At 37.0% G+C, this 22,540-nt stretch overlaps 1 protein-coding gene across 1 annotated transcript in view; it reads right to left on the bottom strand.

Annotated features, from left to right (window-relative positions):
* LOC134656422 (zinc finger protein basonuclin-2) overlaps positions 1–10,829 on the bottom strand; it is a 30,593-nt gene extending 19,764 nt beyond the window's left edge. Inside the window, exon 1 of the mRNA XM_063511947.1 lies at positions 10,056–10,829. Coding sequence (XP_063368017.1) covers positions 10,056–10,064 — 9 coding nt within the window. The 5' untranslated portion in view covers positions 10,065–10,829. The remainder of the gene's footprint in view (positions 1–10,055) is intronic.
* Between the last annotated feature and the right edge of the window lie 11,711 nt (positions 10,830–22,540).

Raw genomic sequence — 22,540 nt, 5'->3', positions numbered from 1 at the left:
GCCTCGCGATTATAATTTTATAATTTTCCTCGTTTATAATTTATGGGCGGAGGCGTGTCACTGCAAGGTGATTGATTGTTTTGATGATTGATTAGTTTGCTTTTTCGTTGGATTTAAATTTTAAATCGTAGCAACGGTTGTTAACGTGCTTTGTATGCGGGAAAAGAAAATGATATTTAAATTTTTTTTTGAATTTTTTTAAATATGGATGTTAAGAAAATAAAAATAAATCTCGCCAGAATACATACTTAGGCAATGGGTTAAAAATTAATAAATATGCTTATAAAGCATATTTGGTATCAAAAACATTTTTTAGCCGAGTAATAAAAACAACAATATAATTTATTGAACAATAAATAATAATTGCGCTTCCAGAGCAAGCATTTTTCATTTAGTCTAATTACCATTTAATTTTAACAACCATTAAAGCTAACCAAACATTGACAAAAATTTAACAACAATCAAATGTTCCGTAAGCACTTCATAGATGGCGCTAGCTGGTACAAATAAGAACGTGGACCTGTGGCCGGATTGTGATTCTGGGTTCCTACTTTCCTAGTGTTCATATTTTATTTATTTGTTTAACATTTTTTTAATGCATATAATTATTTATAAAATGACACTGAAAATGAACAAAAAAAGACATCATAATAGTTATTAGTTTCCACTAGTTAAGGTACATCTACTGTTAAGATACTGAGTTTGTCAATTAGAACTTCACTGTTTATTGACAATATTGTGTCAAATAGCTGTCAATGACACTTTCTTTTGACACGTTGTGCCTAACACGTTAAAGTAGACAAAGTATTAGTCATGATGTGATTGACCTTCGGTTTTCGGCAGGTTATTAGCAAATGTTACCAGCCCATAATTACTTTAATTCAGGTGTGCTGAAGTAGGTAATATCATATTAAAAACTTTCTCGTTTTGAACACATATTAACTCACGTTTATAGACCGGTCTATCGCAATAATAAGGTAATTAAATAAATTTCGCGACCCGTCTATAAATGTGATATACTTAGGTAATATCTGTGCACCTGTGCTTGACTTGACACTGCTCCATTAGCACCTATAACCCTTTCAATATATGGGGCAACTATTAAGTAGGAGTGAAATTGGCACATCTACCTTATCTACTTTACTAACATTTAAGCTTTCCCTAAGTTTAGCTGGAAGAGATCCCTTATAGGGGTACTTTCGTCTTTGTACCAAAAATTTATGTGAACTTCATGTGAACCTGTTTTGTACAATAAAGTGAGTTACTACTAATACTACTACTTACTACTACCTACTACTTAACTGTATAGGTGTAGAATGTGAGAATATTATTATAAGCAATCTGTTTGTCGTTGATGGTTATGTTGTGTGTTTCGTAGAGTTATTTTAATCATTATTACAATTTTCGTTACTTAATTAATCGTATAAATCTATATTTAGACGGAGAACAAGAACAAAGCCCGGGCCTTGTTTAAAATAAACAAACTAATTATAACTGAAGTGCCCTGACCTGTCCATTTGCGGAAACTAAGCAAACCCTGTTTTAACAAAATAAATCCAACTTTTTAGGGTTCCGTACCCGAAGGGTAAAAACGGGACGCTACTACTAAGACTCCTCTGTCCGTCCGTCTGTCTGTCTGTCACCAGGCTGTGTCTCCTGAACCGTGACAGCTAGACAGTTGAAATTTTCACAGATGATGTATTTCTATTGCCGCTATAATAACATAATACTAAAAAGTACGAGTCCACTCGCACTTGTCCGGTTTTTGTAGGTATAATCTGTTTATTGAAGCTATTGAATTGAATTAAATCTGAAACGGTTTTGATTGGATCTTAATGTCAGCAACTCATCGTAAAACTATTCGTAGAAACAATTAGTAAGCGGACGTATAGCCTCGGGGTCGTTGATATGCCAAAATGGGCGGGTGAAACAACACTGGTGTTTAACTGACTTTTTATATTACATTTGTGGCGAATAAATCACACATGCTATAGGTACCTACCGGCTTTTTGATCTTGACAATCGCTCCAATCGGGGTTCTAGTCAACCGCGATCACGTTAGATGTTAGATTGACAGTGGAGATATGGTAGCATTGGTAGAATTACCTAGAATTGAAGTTACGGTTCAAAACTAACCCGGACCAGTTTGTAGTTGATATAAGTACATATAAGTCACAAGTAGGTATAAAGGCTTGGGTAAAAAAAATCACGTGAACTTTTTTAACTTCACCAGTCCAAGTAGGATTTACTTGATAGATATTAGCTCTAGAGTCCGTCTAAACTAAATTAACTTTGCACCGATTTGAATAGGTCATAGTGAGGAAGTGTTATTATAAAAATGCTATGCAGAGTTGTCTTGCCCCGACTCTAGTGTATCCTTAACTTTCAGGAACAGAGTGATTATTGTTTTTCATTTATTTATTTATATAAGTAAGACAAAATTTCCAACCCATCTCAAACTTTACCTAAGATATTATTATTATAATCCACAAACTCCCGTTTTGTACAAATTGCACGCTCTAGCCCGGGACGCCACTTCGCCAGCAATCTCCCTAATGTGCTGTGCAGAAACTATGCATTTGCCTGATGACTTGCGATTTATTTCAATAATCCAGCCATGCCCGGAATATTATGGCGTTAGCACGACCCTTCCTGGGGACAGCCCTGGAGTTAGTATAAAGTTTATATTAGATTAATCAAGGGAATATTTTAATATCAAACTAGTACATGTACTAGAACAATCTACATATACCTCTTTCTCGTTGTTAGATGTATATTTTTTGATGAGGTGACAATGCGAGCGAGCATAGAGTGGTTCAAAATATTACATTTTAGATATTGTTTTAGGCAATTCCTAGTATGTACGAGGGGTGTTCAAAATATTCTCGGTATGAGAATGAAAACAAACAAGTACGAAAAGTTTGATATTTTTATTTTCATACACCCCCTATGTTCATACACTTAAAAGATCGATCAATTATTTTTTTTAATCCCTCGTAAAAATATTTTTTATCTTTCGTGTAAAAATGCTCCTCCACTGCCGCCTTCAATGCTTCATCGTCAGAAAATTTATTTCCACGCAGATCCTTTTTAAGATTGGGGAGCAAAAAGAAGTCGCTGGGGGCTAAGTCCGGACTATACGGTGGGTGAGTAACAGTTTTAAACCCACATTCAACAATAGCTGCCTTGGCAATATGAGCAGTATGGACGGGGGCGTTGTCATGCAGAAGCAGAATACCTTTGGTTAACTTTCCTCGCCTCTTTTCTTTAATTACATCCTTTAATTGACGTAGAATGTTAGCGTAGTACTGTCCTGTGATATTTACACCTTTTTCTTTATAATCGATTAGTAATACTCCTTCACAATCCCAAAATATCGTGGCCATGACCTTGCTAGCTGAAGGGATGACCTTGAACTTCTTGGGATGAGCTGAACCCTTAATGTGCCACTGCATGGACTCTTGTTTACTCTCTGGGTCATAATGATGAACCCAGGTTTCATCTCCAGTAACTATTCTTTGCAGCACCTCATCAGGATTTTCACCGCACAGGTCAATAAAATCGGAACAACAAGCTACACGCATGTCTTTTTGAAGCCGAGTCGGTCAGCATTCGCGGAACCCATCTTGCACTTACTTTTGACATATTAAGATGGTCATGTATAATATCATGTACGGTACCAATAGAGAGATTGGTTACTTGTGCTATAGATTTTACCTTCACTCGACCATCTTCCAATATAAGTTTTTCCACTTTATCAATATTTTCTTGTGAAGTAGCTACTACAGGCCGGCCAGGTCTAGGGTCATCTTCAATACTCTCCCTTCCGCGTTTAAACTCGCTTGACCACTTTTGAATGGTAGATAAAGAAGGAGCAGACTCACGGTAAACACAATCCATTTCCTCTTTTATGGTTTTTTGATTTTTACCCTGTTTTGTCAAGAATTTTATCACGCATCGATGTTCTAATTTAGTTAACATTGTCAATTCGCACATGATGTTTATGTTTGTTCAGCAATTGCAGAAAAACAAAAGACTATCTCGGTTCGAATTATACTTTTTTTTAATGTCAATGAATAAACCTTAGCGGCCAGAAACGAAAGAAATTTTAGAAGAGGTCGTAAGATATCAATACCGAGAATATTTTGAACGCCCCTCGTAGTTACACGTCATATTGCTAATGTATTACAGACTTAAAGTTTTTACTCTTTTTACATTAAATATTGTAGCGTAATGTATACATATAGACTCGTGAACCTGGATACTGAGTTAGTACCTATTAACTCTCCCTATTTACTGAATTGTAATGGTAACTATTTATTTAGCTATTCAAAGGTAGAACTTTGCAGCCTTCTTCAAAAAATATTAATAACATGCGACTGATGCGACGAATACTCTAATTTCGCTGCATTTTGGTAGAAGATATAGGTAGTATACATTACTTTATTCACAGTTAGGCATTCTAGTCACGTAGGCTAATTAATTCCTAGTATGTTTTCTTCTATCGATAGGTGGATAGCTAATGAACAAATGTCTGGAAAGGTCAAATTGATAATAACACGTCTACATATGTAGGTACTTCAATAGCGTTATCTTTCTGGTCATTCCTTCAATGATAACTATCCTTTTGTTAGTTTGCCAATAGGTTTTTAGGTAAAATAAAATCCTGAGAATGATAGCAGACAGGTGGGACTCGGATATCCTACGCTGATATACCGACCTTCATGTCCTGCGACCTAAATAAGTATTTTTATGTTTTTTATGTAATAGGCAGTTTTATAAGTGTCTGATAACTAACAATCTATGGATCTACGGAATCTGAAAATAAATAATTTAGATTTTTATTTTTTTATGTTTAACTTTTAAATCAAAACCAGATAATTATTTTAAATTTATCGAATCCGATTGCACGCCACTAAATTAAAAGCGGAAAACAAACAGTAACGCATTCGTAACACTCACAAAAACATTAATAACACTAAAAAACCTTTCAGCAACGTTATAAAAAAGATCAGTCGGGAATAAATTGCACCCCGATTCGGAAACAAATTGTAAGTATGCGTCACGCCTCCGGCGTGGCAAGTTCGGAACGGATGGCTTGTAACTGCAGCGACAAACGTGACAACACAATGCGAATTGCGACAGTGACAATAACCAAGACATGTAGGTGTACCTAACAGTCGCGCCTTTTGAAGTATGAATTGTGATGGACACGGGTCTCATTTTGGTAAATTTTTGGTGTACATTTGCAAAATGTTCTATTTTGTGACTTAAGTTAATTTAATAGAGAGGTATTATATTTCGCGCGGGAGATATGCGACAGTAGTAGGTATCTCACTCGTGCTAAGCCTACGGGTAAGATAATAGGTCACCTAGCATAGGGTTAGAAATATACTGTACCGTGCACAAGCCCGCGGCGCGGCAAGTTACAGATTTCGGAACTAATGACATGTTCGCGTCGCAAACACCGGCTTTCAGTTAGGTAGGTATCGAGTCCTTTCCATCCTTACCTAAATAGATATCCAATATTTTGGTCAAAATTCAAAATGTGCCTATACGGGTTACTTGCTGCACGTTGTCTCGTCAGATAGGACAATAGGTCACCTAGCGCAGGGTCAGAAACAAACTGTACCGTGCTTGTGCCCGCGGCGCGGTGGGTTCCGGATTCCGGAACTAATGTCACGCTCACGTCGCAAACGCCGGCTTTCATTTAGTTATTATCAGAATAAATAGTAGAACTCGTACTGAATTCTCACTGCATTCGTTACGCTACGTTTACGTTGTCTCTTTTTAACGCATGATTCGCTTGACACGTGCTCTTTCTATCTTTTAAGACTGTGTCTTAGGACTCTTAGGTAAGTAATAACTATACTATGAGCAGTCACCGTGAGTTTAAATACTACTGGTAAGTACTATTAAATATTAGCCGCCGCCCGTGATTTACGTGTCAGAAGTTTTTACAAACTGTCAACACCATTTTCACCCCCTTCGGGCTAGAATTTCAAAATATCTTTTTTTAATGGAGCTGAATAGGTAGGTACCTAACTAATAAGTATCTATTTGAAATATACTTACCTAAATATTCCAAATTTCAAAGTTCTAACTTCAATGCTTAAGGCTTGTGGGCTGTGTCAATAATGTTTTATATAATTATATTAAACCAGCTGAGCTTACTGAGTAGCTTTAGGACCGCAAGCAGAACACGACTCTGTCAGTCGATAACAATTATTTACCGGTGTAAAGTGTTGCGCGACAAGTGTTTGTATAAAATATTCAACACGCAGCTTAGGTTGTCAAGCGGTAGTGTTTGAACTGTTTGACGATCTACTCACCACAATAGGTAAGTGGCGCCATCTATCAACTTACTTCAGGGGCCTTATTACCATGATGTCCTTATTGCGATTCTGTTAAGGCCTAAACTGAATCGCAATAAGGATGTCATGGTAAGGCCCCACCCAGGCGTCAAAACTGCGCCGAGCCTAATTAGATATTTTGCATTAATTTACACTCTAATTTCTCTAGTGTGCTAGGCTAGTTCAAAGTTTTTATTGTATGTTTGTATTAGGCTGTCTATTTGACTTACTTATCGAGAACTAGGTGAAGCTTTCCTAGTTTTTGTTAATTCCTATAAAGACGATGTACCTAACTAAAGGTTCCGTCAAACAGGCGCGTTTTCCGGGCGGGGCGTGAGCGGGGCACGCCGCTTTTACATATAAAACGCTCACGCCCCGCCCGGAAAAGGCGCCTGTGTGACGGAACCTTAAGACTGTATACCTACGCCACGACATCACCCGAGGCAGTCAGTAGGTTCACTAGGTTCCCTACCTGCCATCCGCGTGCGCTGTGCGCATGAGTTCGTGATTTACGTTTACTTTAACAGAAGGCAGGGAGATCACCGAAGGTAGGTGATGTTGGGAACGTGGAAGTGGTGACTTGGTGAGTGGTATATGGCTGTTACCACAGAATAAATAATAGTACTAAGTACAGAAGACTCACTCTCTAACAAAACGCATCTGTTACGATCAGCACAGATATGGCCGCTAGGTGGCGACAGCGCCACGCGCGGCTTATGGCTTTCCCAAAATTGGGGCCGAACGGATGTACCTACTTTTAGCTACCTGTAGCAAAGCGACGAGATCGCGAAGTGAGACACGCCTGCTGTTACAGATATTTCGCTTAGGTTTTGATTCGAGTTGAAGTTTCGCAAAGGTATGAATGCGAGCTGGACTGCTGATGAAGACAGAAGGTGAATTTAGAAACTCTGTTATAGCTTTGTTAGCCCAATTGCAATATTTGCACAGAAATTGGCAATAAATATACCTAAACTTGTGTTTTCCTTATATGTTCAGTGTTCGTAGGGCACGTCTTCGCCTCGGCTAGTCTGTGGCCATGAGTATACGCCCATTTATAAAAAAGAAACATTGGTCTGTCCCGCGTCAAAAAAATTAACTAGAAACGTAAGTAGAAAGTCATCTGTCGAAATGTCGTAGAAACTAACAATATATACCTACTTAGATTTAAAAATAATATGTAACAAACACTGTCCACATATATATTACGGGGTCTATAATTACGGCAACGTCTAAACGCATCACGGTTTCGTTTAATTCTTAACAGATGTAGACTGCACAAAACTGTGTAATTGGCAAGACTGTTTACCCAAATAACAAGGAAAATTGTCGCCAGAGGGCAGCAGAATATTCATTATGAAATGAGTAAGTAAATTCATAATGTTATGTAATTTCACCTCATTTGCCACTTTTAAACGCCGTATTTAAAATGCAGGCGCTGCGAGAAACAACAATATTGATTTTGAAGCCCAATGGCTTCACAGAGCTAGTTTCTTTGACTTTGAGTCAATAAGAAGCTATATTGTGCTATCTAAATTGACGTAAGTGACAAAACGACCGCGACAACGACAAAAATCATGCAAAATGCTGCTGGCACTGTCGCGTTGAGTACCTCCTAACTTTTTAAAATGTTTACCTATCCGTTAGGTTCGGAGAACCTCACGTATTATTGCGTCATAAAGGCAAGATCTTAAACGAACTTAACAGGGAACTCTTAGCCTAGGTAGGCATTCATAACAGCGGTAACTGACACTTAGAATCCAGTTGGATGCGGTTTTCTTTATATTTGCAAGCAGAAAAAAAGGTCTAGCGCTATTTAGACTGATACTGACTGATAACTCCAGCCAGCAGATCCTGCAGCGACTAGGAAGAGGAGACTACAGGGGGGAGGCGAAGTTGAGGCAAATAGCCCTGTAAGCTCGTATGCTCGTACTCTGCTGATTCAACCTTAGCGGCCTCGAGTCAGTGGAGGTGTCAGCGTCACCTCACACCGGCTAAGCCTCAAACGCGAAATCAAACAAAGTACGCGCGCAAACTAGCTTATTACGCAACAACCCCTGCCACCCCTCCATAGGCGTCCGCAGCCTGCCCGAGACACCGGAGCACCCAGTAGATAGGACTGGAGTGTAGGGTTTGCAGTCAGGATAGTAGGAGAGACGGGAATTTTTGAGCCGACCCGAATACAAGGCAGGTCTAGCGCTAATTATTAGACATGTTTTTATCAAAATCGATTTTCCATTTCATTGTGTTGGGGGTTTTCTTTTATTTATACCATTCTTTAATTCATTACTTCCTTTTTTACAATTGAAAATTTAATTACTGGTCAAAGATTGGCAGGTACAGGAATGTAGTACACGACTCACAAATTCCTTTGATCTCCTGTTACGCCCCCATTCTTATTTAGTGAGCCACATATCAAAGTCAGTCAATGTGTTCTTAAGTATTTTAGCGGCCAGCAATCAAAGTCCATCAATTTATTATAAGGCCTGTTATTCTGGGATGTTTACTTTCCGGGCCTGGTTCTCCTCACACTGATAGATGGATCAACCTGCCAATGGAGTTACGGTGAAATGTGGACTTTTACGAAAATGTACGTGTAAGTACATGTACAATAGTAGGTACACCGAGCTGCAAAATTGTATGGACAAATTATTAATGAATTCATTCATTCAGGCCATGGGATTTTGCGGATGGATGTTATATTCGTATGTGAACACAGCTGCAAAAGTGCATATAGGTACATTATGAATGAAATTTGTTCATGAAGTGGGTATGCACTTTTGCAGCTTGCTGTTAATAATACGCGTGTAAATAGGTAAGTACAATATACCTACCTAAAACAAAAAAATTCTTGGTCACGGCATGGCTCTTTATTTTGAATAATATGAAATAAGGCGATAATCTTAATAAAAAACAATATTGAACTAAAAAATGTACCTAAGTGTTGGATTTGGTTTGCCTGACTACCATTTGGACTTAACACGGCACCCGACGGTCAAACGATCGTAGGTAAATCTGTTCTTACTATTACTATTTATGTAATGTACTATTGGGTAGGTTACATTATATATCAGTAGTTGCATGAAATGTACATTCAATAGATCGATATATAAACGTACAAATGTTTCGGTTAAGAATAAAAAAACAAGTAAATAAATAAAATAAAAATGCCGCACATTTACCTAGATACACGCACAGTACGCACACACAATGCTAAAGTTGCGTAAGATATTTTTTTTTTACTAGGAGTTGTTTGTAAATTGGATCAATTGCCTAAATTAGTAAATAATATAATAAAAAAATACAATTTTCTTATAACAATGAGAAATTAGTTGTTAATGTTTACGATAACTAATGTTAATTTAAACCAAACCAACAATAGATTATTAAAATTAATTGCACCTTCACAATTAAATACTGAAACAATTAACTCAATGATCATTAATGAAATTACAATTCAATTGCATGTGACACCTACGCGTATCACTAATGAAATAATAAGTAACTGTTGATTAGGTAGTTGCACAACTTAATGATTTGGACTAAGAATTATCGTTAATTTCTATTGTTTTAACTCTTTTCAAGCTTTGTATAAGTAATGTTTAAAAAGGACATTAAACACTTTTTTTTTAAATTGTTTGTCTAATAAGATGATACTGAAAACAACATTAGTGTTACTGAAATTCCTGATAAAAGTCAACTAACCTGAATCATGAATGCTTCTTACAATCACAAACAAACATAAATTGCACACAGCGTCACTTCACCGTTCATCACAACTAATCCTTACACACGTATATATTCGACACACGACCGCCTGTCAGCCAGAGCGACCGGACACTGGGCTTCAGCGGCCGCAGAGCGGGACGCAAGATCGCGGGGGGACACGCATGCTGAAGGATGCCAAAGGAGCAGATGCGATGCGACAGGACTCCGGAGAAAAGAGACGACTAGTACGTGACATTTGAAAACTGTGTCTTTACATCACATTTTCTATATACAACCCAATTTGATCTCTATGCTAAAGTATTATGGTTTATTTTGAGTTGCGCTAGTTGGGAGTTAGGACGTTTCGCGTGTAACATTCAAATGTCCTCTAATGTGTCGCGCGATTCGGCGCTAGCTTTAAATCTAAATAGAGTAGGGCCGAGTATCGCGCGCTAACGGCCGGCGCTTCGGCCGTCTGGTGGCAAAAGCGTGTATGTCACGTTGTGTCGCTTTTGAGGCGAGTGCGAGTGAGACAGAGGGTGGGGGTGTCACCACGATCGCTTTTTAGGGACTTAGCCGGATGAGAACAAACAGAGGCAGCGCTGCGAATTTTGTTACGTTGCGCAAATGTGAAATTTGCGCTAGCGATGTAGATGTTTAATGGCTGTCTGTCGAGTGTGCAGTGTAGAGTAATTAGACGCTGGCGAGATTTGGCAAGTGGATTTGTTTATCTGAAGGTTCAGGTCGTTAATTAATCTCGTCAACAAGCATTATATGAATTGTTTTAAAACTTGGAATAGGTACATATATTCATTAATCGAAGGTTAGTCAATGAAACGTAAGCATTAACTGACGTAAACTCAATTAAATTACACGCAATTATAAAGCGATGCGGTCAGAATTGCGTTTATCATACCAAAGCGTACCTACATCGTTAACCATCTAACAATTAACGAAACACGCACTATACAAAAGTATGTTTGTAAAAAAAAACACAATTCACAAAGCCTAAGCTTATTATAACCTTAACCTATTTATAATATCACTGTCCCTCTGTCACTTGTCGTCATATCAACATTGAAGCACAAAATTGGACAAAAAATGACTTTTTCCCGAATATTACGTTTACAATGCGGTAGCGCCACCGGACAATTAAAGGACAATAGAAAAGTGACATTTTTGGGTTGTCGTACTTTTGGCTACAGGGGTGGTATTGTCAGATCTGAAAATCCTGTTGTTTTTTTTTCAATGTCACTGGCCACCCACATAGAGGCAGAGCGTGAAACGAGCTAAAGGATTAGCTGCCGGCATTCGATTTATGAATTTTGCGCTACCTTTGAAATGGATTTTTGAATTTCGAATTATGATTGACTGGGAATGCTTGACTGAGAATAAATTCAGTAATGGTACTTTATTTAAAGTAGGTGCTTTTAATTTAGGTAGGTAAATAGCGCTTAGTTGGAAAAAATAATAATTAATTGCCTACCTGCCAACAAGCCAAACATCTGTTATATCTATATTATCTACTCTGTTTATACGACAACAGTTTCACTCACTTGAATTTTTAGTCGCTATTGGCGACATGTTTCGGGCCCTTCGGGGGCCAATCCTCAGGCTCGAGTGCTCGCGGCGACGGCAACTCGTGCACTCGAGCCTGAGGATGGACCCCCGAAGGGCCTGAAACATGTCGCCAATAGCGACTAAAAATTCAAGTGAGTGAAACCGTTGTCGTATAGGTAAACAGTTTAAAATATGTCTCACGAAAGTTTAATATCGATGATATTATCTACTCCTTTAAGCTTAAGCAGCTGAAATTATGTTCCAGTAAAATATAATTTCTTCATATTATTTTCAGCTTAAAAGTTACTATACCTATATATTTATTTGTATACTTACTAAAACGTTTGTTTTTTTCCTAACTAGGTCAATTTGTTTTGGTTGATTGTCCAATTATAATAATTTCGTAATGGCCATGAAGTTTTAACAGAAGATTTTGTTTGTATTTTGTATTTATTGTTTTAAATATTAAAACGATGACATCCGTTATTTCCGGTAATTAAGTGGTACGGTCGGCACAACAATGTTTTAATTCACCTGCTTCATGAAAACAACGTGGTAAGGTTTCAATACGATTGTTGATTTTATTTGTTTATTACCTACTTATGGTTCACACACACTTATTATTATTTTTTCCATTTAGCTTTGCGTTGAAAATAAAATATAAAAACGAATAGCGTCTATTTTTTTTATTATGCTAATGATTTGGTCGTTTAATTATCGACCTATATATATATAGAGATAGAGAGAATAGAGAGAGCGTTTATTCGTGACAAAAAATAAAAGAAAACAACAAGTAACACAACAACATAATATTCACGATAATATAAATATGTAGATTATGTAGGTATATTTAATAGTTACTCATCCAAAACTTCGATTGAATGTTAATTGCATAAACAATGTAAGTATTGTACCTACAGTAAGTACAGTTATATCTAGATACCTATAAAAGAAAATTGGATAACTTAAGTAGGTACCTATACATATGTAGGAATATGAAAAACATCTTTCTTAGAACCATAATGCCTAAAACATCTAAAATCGCTCTAATAAATCATCAGCCCGTATGTTTTGGTCATCAATCTTGCAATTTTTTTAAATTTTTGTGGATTTTGCTGTCCATACAATAATGTAGTTTTAATAGCGAACAAGTGCCCGCTTAGGGACTTGTTATTTATTACACAGATGCTATTGTTTTTCTGATTTTGACTGATGTACTCTAACGTACGTGGTTCATCGTGTGTCATTTGTTTTTTCGTTCGTTTATTTGATTTTTGTGGTTAGCAGTGTTTACAGTTTGAGTGATGATTAAGTACCGAGAAATACATTTACCAACCCATAACTCAATTAATTTAGAACTATTTGTACTTAACCCATGCTGTTAGGTTTAGGTAGAGTACCTTAACAGTAGAAAATCGTATCTAACAATGTAACCCAGGTGTACTTAGTCAACTTAGTGGGTAAAAATGGTAAAATGGGCGCTAATGAGTTAAAAACAATTATAATTATCTATAATCAGTGTTTCAGATCGATTCTAGATGTGATTTTCTTAATTTTATTTGAACCAAAGCTAAAGTAAGGTAGGTGGTAGGTAAGTACATACCATTAGGTACCAGCTCAATCTCGCACTATTCGTCATAACTATAAATGTTAATCTAACCCATACCTGAAATTTAGATAATAAAATTATAATAAATTTACCTGTCAAATATTTATATTCTATTCATTTCAGTAAAAAAAAAACAACTACAAAATAAATTTCATAACAAAAGTCTCCTCTATGAAATCTTTGATTAAAACGTAAAGAACAAAAATAAAATAACGTGTTTCTAATACTTAATTAAAAATAAATAAAATATACGTCTATTCGTATCGCAACATCTGCGTTCTAAACGCATCAAATTAGCCGACCTATTCCGTGATCGCACGACATTGACAACGGCCCAATAAAACGCATAATACACCCCCGACAGAAAAAACAACGTCACCTGTCGTGTCATTTGGCCCCAATAAACTGCCGCCAAAGAAAGCACGAAATTAGAAAAAAAATCGAATCTACGTAAAACTGACCGAACTTGTCTTATAACAGTTTACCCTAGCGCGTGACAGCGAGTCCTTGTCGCTAAGACTTTAAGTTCAATTTCCTTTGCGCTTTTGTTTTTTTTTCTATACCCGTTTTGACTGCCGAGAATTTACGATGTGAAACTTTACTGGAATAAAATTCTGGTCTGACTTCATTAGTTGTGTTTTTGTGACAATGGCTGCTTTGTTATCTAATAATAGTGTTTTTAGATGTCCCTTTTGGCTTTGATGATGCCTTCCGATATTTTACGAGTGCGCTGACGTTTGTGAGTGCCGAATAAATGGCAAGTTTTTGTGGGCCATTTTGATTTTTTTATGAAGTCTCAAAAGGTTAGTTTTAATAGAAACTTTGTTACGCCGACTCCTAGACGAATTGTCTCCAGCGTTAGACGTATTTAATTCGATTAATAATTAACTTTGTACCTACTTATAAAATAAAATATATACTTATTAAATTAATTTACGAATTCGACTTAGGGCCCGATTCGGATTTTGTAATAGACATCTATTAGATATCTTTTAGACATCGCCATGATACGATATCGATATGTTTAAGATCTAACCTGTCAAATTTGACATTTCCGCGATTCTGGAGATACTCTTGAACGATTTCCACAAGATATTACTTAGAAATCACACCTAATAGATAAGATATCTAACACGATCTATCGTAAAAGTGACATTGGTTGCCCGAATTGCGCTGCAAAAGAGAACTACTTAGTTGAAATCTAAACTATAACGTATCTAGAATGGATCCAGTACGTGTCGTCTCTTGTGAATATCTTGAAGTTCGAATACGGCAGTTATTAAAATCCCGCCCAGTTCATTTTTACTGAAACATTTTGATATTTAAAAATAATGAATGATGTCATCCGTAGGGCGCTTGCTTCCGTCAGCGTGCCGGCCATACTTGAGCCGAACGGTATCGCACGCGACGACGGCAAGCGGCCCGACGGGATGTCACTCATCCCGTGGAAGCTGGGGAGGACGCCACCTGCGTTGACACGCTCGCGCCGTCCCACCTACAGGCGACCTCCATCAAGGCGGGGGCTGCGGCCACAACAGCGGAACTAAACAAGCGGCGCAAATATGCTGTCCTCGGCGAGGGTTACATATTTGCGCCGTTCGGAGTCGAAACTCTGGGGCCGTGGGGGCCCAGTGCGAAATCTTTATACAAAGAGATTTCCGAGCGCCTCGTAGATGCGTCTGGTGACCAGAGGGCTGGCAGCTACTTCGGCCAGAGACTAAGTCTGGCCATTCAAAGAGGTAACGCTGCCAGTCTTCTGGGCACCATAACTCAGGACAGCGAGCTAGGGAGCATTTTTTATTTATAAGTTTATTTTTAAGTTTATTTTTAAGTTTATTTATAAGTTTATTTATAAGTTTATTTCTAAGATTATTTTTAGTTTTATAATACATGTACTTAGTTTAGTTTGTATTTTTTGACATATGTTGATCTTTATAACAAAATCTAGTAAAATAGATAGCAAATGAGCAATTTATCATACATAACCTATAGTATAAAATAATTACATATGTACCTAATACCTACATATCTATTATCTAATTGCTTGAAACACCTAGCAGGTACCTATGTATGAATGCAAGCCATATACGCTGTGATTGTTAGGTATGACTTGGTATCACATTTTTGTAAAATTTGAACCTACCTACCTCTAAGTGAAGTTAATATTTTTTTCGAGAGGTCAACATTAAGGTCACCCAAAACTGACGCAATGCTTTTACGCCGATAACGTCAACTATCCGCAATTAAATGTAGATAGCACAATTGAATTGAACCAATTTAATAGCGGTTACTTTAATAACGGTTAATTATTATAACAGCTTTTTTTAAGTGAGGTGATGGGGTGATGGATGTATAGATTGATAGCGTTGGTCAAGTGAAATGTGGCAATGGCAAAAGATACCACAATATAAGGGTTTTTGTTGAAAGTAGGTAGAGTCGCGATTTAAGATTTATTAAATAAATTTACCAATATAGCGCAAATGTATATAATATACATATGTACTTATATAACCGTTTGCAAATGTTAGTAGGTACCTATCTAAAGGTAACGTTCGGATGTCAGGCTTCAAAAATCATATTCATGTTGACATCTCTCAATGTCGATGTTTCTTTAGGGGTCCCTTGGTTTCCCATAAAGTTTTAAGTCATAATGTATTGTCATATTATCATTAATCATAAAACTGAAACCGTTAACTTTTCAGGATTTTCGTAAGGTTATCCTATAAGGTTTATTCGGGTAATTCCGGAAATCGGGTAATCCAGAAAATCATTGTAAAATTACTCATATTCCGTTGTAGTAAGAGTCAGCTTTCGGAATTATCCGCCACTATTCGTTCATTCGGAAATACCCGAATACACTTTAGATAGGTTACGTTAGGTTAGGGTTGTTTTATGGCAATCCTGAAAAGTAATGCGTTTCTGAATCAAATGAATTATGAGTATAGGTAACGAAAATGCGGGCAAACAATACATTATGACTTAAAACTTTTTGGGAAACAATAGAGACCTGTTTCTTTATCGAACTCGATTTCCACCGGCTTCTCTTCATCACGCTGTTTAAAAACAATCACGCAAAGCGACGCATTACTGCATCTGCGGTAGCGGGCTGATTGAAATCACACCGGCAATCAGGAATCACACTCTTTGTCTGCGGCCTGCTAATAGAGCGGTGTGATTGGAAATCAATCGTGATTGCGACTGGACTTGGTGAGTCGTCTACACGTGAAGAGTACATTAAGTAGGCAAATAATGCTGGCTAAGTATAACGAAGGCATACTATAGATAGTGTGTCGAAGGACTGTCTCATTTCAAACATAGTAGAGAGAATCATATATACTATCTTTGTCTTACACTAGTACTTGCACCCAAAAGAAAAGGATGAGTAAGTAGGTATAGTTTTTTTTGCTCACTATTTACTGTAAACTTGGTTTGACCAACTATAATTTTACCACTACGTTTACGTTTATTTGTTTTTTTTCGATATTTTAATTATTGCAATAATCAGGGAGCGTCCAAAATCTGCGAAAATTATCAGATTTAGCCCCTAAAAATGTACGATTATTTTATCAGGTGGATAAAAGTGATAAAACAATCCATAATCTCCCAAACCCTGAACCTAATGTTTAGTTTATAAATTTACTTTGGTACCTATTGTTTTTCTTTGTCAACTGATATTTTCTTTTATTTTGTAGTTTCACAGTGCCTTGGTTTTGTACTGTAATGCTGTGTTACTTATTTGATTAAATAAATAATATGCCTGGATTTATTTAGTCCAATCAATGTGCAGTCAATGTGTCCTCGCTATTGTAACTCGTATTTATTTAAGTCTAGCAACTCTCTGAGATCGATAGAAAATCCAATCAACAATTGATTTACATTATCAGCCTGGGCTATACGCTGCTCTACAACAAAAAAACTTTATTACAGCATATTGTCGCCACAATCTCGATAAATCTTCATTAGGTACCCATTGAAACTTATTATATTTACGGCCGTATAAATAAAAACCTAATTAACGAAGCCGCATAAACAAGGTATCAACATTGTCGTTGCTCTTGTAACAAAAAGGCGTATTTCAGTTTAGAATAATTGGTGCTTATGATCTTTTGTTTTTGAGCTAGAATATTAAACAGGTCCTTTTGTCAAACTCAGGCTGAAGGCTCAGCTCCATAACGCATTTAGTGATACGAATACGACCATTATTATGAGTGCCTTATATGTTTATAGTTTTAAACTTTTTACGATACGTATTTTAAAATTGCATAGGTATTTTTATTAATTACAATTTCTGGGTCGATAAGTACGTAATGATGCGCGTCAATATTTACTTGTTGGACCATCAGCAATGTACATATGACGAATTATTACTGTCAGGTGACAATTGTCACCGTGGTGAAAAGGGGATCTGGGCGACGCCATATAGACATGTATTCCTCCAAAATAAGTAGAGTAAATTTCATTTTGTTTAGAAAAAAATATTTAACGAACTAAGTATTTTATATGTACCTACTTTGAAATGCAGAAAGTGTCTATAATTGTATTATTTGGTACTTGTATTAATATTAGCCCCTTACGCCCTACCATATCGGTCACGTTACGATAAATTGCAGGGACAGTCGTGGCGTGACAAGGCTGCATAAATAAGGAAGCGACGTTATGGGCAAGGAGACACGCAGGGATCGTAAGTCCTGGAACACTTACACCGGACGGCGTAAATTACCTGTCCTTTACGTCTGTTGATCAAGCATAATGCACTGTTGGAATAAATAATATAGAAAATGGAATAACTGATAAGTAACACACAATGAACTATGTATTTAAAAAAAAAATTATTTGTAAAAGTACCTATTTCAAGTTATAATGAAACACTAGTGCTCAGGGCCGGTGTCGAACCAACGTTTTCCGAATTCGCGGCAGATGCCTAAAACCTGGATGCCTAGGGGCCCGATTCGGGTTTTTAAATAGACATCTGTTAGATATCTTTTAGACATCGCCAAGATACGATAACGATGTGTTTAAGATCTAACCTGTCAAATTTGACATTTGCGTGATTCTGGAGATACTCTTGAACGCTTTCCACAAGATATGACTTAGAGATCCAATTCACATCTAATAGACAGAGATGTGAAAAATACTTTATAAAAAGTATTTAAATACAAAATACAAATACTTCCTTGATATACTATTTCAAATGCAAAATACAAAATAGTTTTTGAATTTGTATTTAAAATACAAAATACGAAATAGGTATTTTCAAAATACTTTTTAAAAATACAAATACTTTGCGATAAAAGGTACTCTGAATAGTGAATACCTAGTCTGAATTAAAAAGTATACTCAGAATATCCGAATTGAAAAGACTCTATTCATTCTTTGAAAACAGTGTGTCAATCAGTCCTCTATCTAAAGTGCAAATTTCTAGTTGTTTGCTCATATTAACCGGAAGGATGGATGGGTGATGGTTTATAACGGACAATTTTTAAAAGCATTAATTTAGATTCGTAATGTTTTACAGCTAGTATAATGCCTCTCGTTAGTGTGATGAAAACGTCTCGTTTGTGCAGAAAAGTTTCATCACGGCAGAAAAGTTTGTTCTCCTCTCGTACATTGAAACCCTCGCAACACTCAAGATTCCACTTTTTTAACCACTCGCTACGCTTGTGGTCATGTGCGACTTTACTAAACAGATTCAACAGTATGAGAGAGTTGCCAGGATTGTAACATCAGAAGAGATTGTAACTCCTACCTACATTACCTAATACTATAAAGTATTTTGTATTTTGAAAATAGAAAATAGGTCCCAAAAACTATTTCAAATAAAATACAAAATACTTTTCTTCAAAAGGTATTTAAATACAAAATACAAAATAGGTATTTTGCATTTAGTATTTGCATTTTAAATACAAGTATTTCAAATAAGTCACATCTCTGCTAATAGATATCTAACTCTGTCTAACGTAAAAGTGACATTAGTTGCCCGCATTGCGCTGCAAAAGAGAACTAGTTGAAATCTAAACTATAACGTATCTAGAATGGATCTAGTACGTGTCGTCTCTTGTGAATATCTTGAAGTTCAAATACGGCAGTAGGTCACTTTTTCGTTTATGATATTTATTTCAGTTTACACAATGAAAGTATGGCGAAATATTACTGACCTCGCCTTGACAGGTGGACTAGATATAAGATAACACGCTACACTTACCTACACAGCGTATACATTATTTGATAGCTGAAGAGTAGGTAGATTGTCAAATATTAAAGTTTTTTAACAATAAGTAGAACAATGGACAGTCATAATCTATGTTAGTCAATGCTTTGGGGCAGTTGGCATATGCTAAATGGAAGAATGATTATTTAAATTACCTATGGCATTACGTACGGAGATACAAAAATCTTTTATACAGACGAAAAAAGTCCTTACATTTTATTCGTGAGGTATAGAAAGAGGAAACATTAACACATTTATTACTTGTAAATCTTGTAATAGCATGCAACTTGCCAATAATCGGAAATAGCTTCATTACATGCTTCATTATGATTATTATTCAGCCGCTGACATGTTTATGTAATGATATTCAATATTGAATAAATGATGCACCTTTTCTTAATGTATATTCGCGTGACATCTTACTGCTTGTTTAATACCTAGTTTCTAGCATGCATACCTAATACCTACCTTCAAGGAATGCGTGAATTCAACTCTGTAATAGCCAGTCGCTAAGATAATTCTGAGCTTAATTTACTTCTTGGCATCCCTGAGAAAAAACGTAAAGTTGCCAACCCTATTCGGCCGGAGGACGCAGGGTTGTCGCCAGCGGGCGGTCGCCGCGTGTCGCCGCTTTGATGCGCCGCGGCATCTATCATATATGACAAACGGTCCACTGTTATTGGTTGAAGCGAAATTAGATACACGTTAGAGGAAAGTTTATTCTCAGCTGATCCTTAAGGGTCACTTGCACCATTCTACTAACCCAAGGTTAACCGGTTAAACCTGGAGTTACCATGGTTACCAGTACAATTTGACACTGGGTTAACGGTTAACCCCGGGTTAGTGAATGGTGCAAGTGGCCCTAAGAGGGGTTAGAAGTTACAATAACTGCGTATTGAATGAGATGAGTTCAGTTTCAATGTAAGAAATTATCTTTTTTAGAAAATTATCCTCTAGAGTCTAGACGCCCACAGACCTAAAAGGTTAAATTGTGTTTGTCTTGTAAACTTATGATGTCTGGGCGGCTAGAGATTAAAGTGATTGATCTACGGTAAACAATTATAAAAACAACATACCTACAGTCTTAACTTGATTAAAGTAAGTAGATATGTGACGTGATTAAACATATGTTATTTATTTGCTTATATATAATTCTATAATTACACATATCATTGCTTCAGTTTTAGAGTCTGTGCGGAAAGAGAAGAGTCGTAGAATGTATTGGATACCATACATTTCACGACTCTTCTGTTTCAGGGATCGGAACCGGTTTTTTGGAAAATAACCATATCTTTCGAATTATTAGGGCGAGCGAAGCGAGCCCTATCACTATTCGACAAACTATGCATTCTTGTGGTACACTTTACGGAAAAACTATCGCACTTATAGCTTTGAAATTTAACATAGTAATTTAAATTCATGTCTAGATGTGTTATCAAACATAAAAATATCAATTTATAAACCTAAAAAAATAAAATAAAGGAATAACACTTTGTATTACTACTAGCGCCATCTGTTAGAAAAAATATGAATTAAAATTCGTGTGTACTATGTGCTAACAACGATGAATAAAAATCTCACTTCGTTCGGTTTGATTCCCAATTTAGCAATTAAGTTTCTCTGAAAACTGGAACATTCAATCTTGCTGTATATTCACTGCGGAGGTCAATTTACTCGTATGTTCTGTTCTGTGACGCCGATGAACTGATCAGTCATGTTGTGTTAGCAAGCTTAAATCGGGTATTTTCAGTCCGAGAAATTATAAATAAAGATAAGCATATTAGGCCGTCTGTATCGTCCCTAAATCACTGACGTTTGTTAATACAAACTTCAGTGATTTAGGGCCGATACAGACGGACTACAACCCGACTGCAACTTGTATGGAAACCGCACGCCGACTGCATGCCAATTGCAACGTCGGCGTGCAGTTCAACAAAATGACCCAGAACCCTGGCAGTACCTAGTGGAACTTAGGTTTGGTGCAACATAGGCACACGCTGTTTTAGTAAATCGACACTTCTTGATGAGCACTTGGGAGAGCAGTACGATAGAGCTGATGCTGAACTCAGGTTTGGTGCAACATAGACACACACTGGGTTAGACATCCGACTCGTCATGATGATCACTTGGTAGAGCAGTAGCTAAGATAGCTGATGCTGAACCCTGGCAGTACCTAGTGGAGCAGGTTTGGTGCAACATAGGCAAACGCTGTTTTGGTCATCCGACTCGTTTTTTTTGAGCACTTGGGAGATACCCAAAATAGAGCTGTAGCTGAACCCTGGCAGTATTTAGTGGAACTCAGGTTTGTTGCAATATAGGCACACGATGTTTTGGTCATCTCACTCGTCTTAATGAGCACTTAGGAGAGTACTACCCAAGATAGAGCTGATGCTGAACCCTGGCAGTACCTAGTGGAGCTCGGGTTTGGTGCAACATAGACACACGCTGTTTTGGACATCCGACTCGTCATGATGATGACTTAGTAGAGTAGTACCCAAGGTAACTGATGCTGAACTCTGGCAGTACCTAGTGGAGCTCGGGTTTTATACAATATAGGCACACTCTGTTTTGGTCATCCAACTCGTCTTTTTGAGCACTTAGGTGATACTCACGATAGAGCTGTAGCTGAACCCTAGCAGTATTTAGTGGAACTCACGTTTGTTGCAACATAGGCACACGCTGTTTTGGCCATCTCACTCGTCTTGATGAGCACTTAAGAGAGCAAATTATACGTAAGTTTATGTGCGGAGCAGCATGATTACCGCCAGTAGGTGTCCAGAAGGGATAGTTTTACCCTCAATTGTGTGGTGTGGACGCATAAATAAATTCAAGGACATTGGCTCGCTGACCCAACATTATTTATTTATTTATTTATTTTATTTACATGGAGAACCAACAGCTATAACTATGCTAATAACAACATCAATAGTGACACAGAGCCAATTATAGGATCTCACATATAGCAACATGTATTGTAGGAAAGCCAGTTGGCTTCCTTACAAAAAGTACTGGGCGACCGTGTAGGATGTAATAAGCGCTTATGAAATTGTGTATTACGTGTGGATGATATTGGCAATTTGATTTTGTCGTCTGGACAAGTTTTTA

This window comes from Cydia amplana, chromosome 18 (assembly GCF_948474715.1).
Source record: "Cydia amplana chromosome 18, ilCydAmpl1.1, whole genome shotgun sequence".
In the NCBI taxonomy this organism is placed as follows: domain Eukaryota; kingdom Metazoa; phylum Arthropoda; class Insecta; order Lepidoptera; family Tortricidae; genus Cydia; species Cydia amplana.
This window is presented reverse-complemented; position numbering and strand designations above follow the sequence as displayed.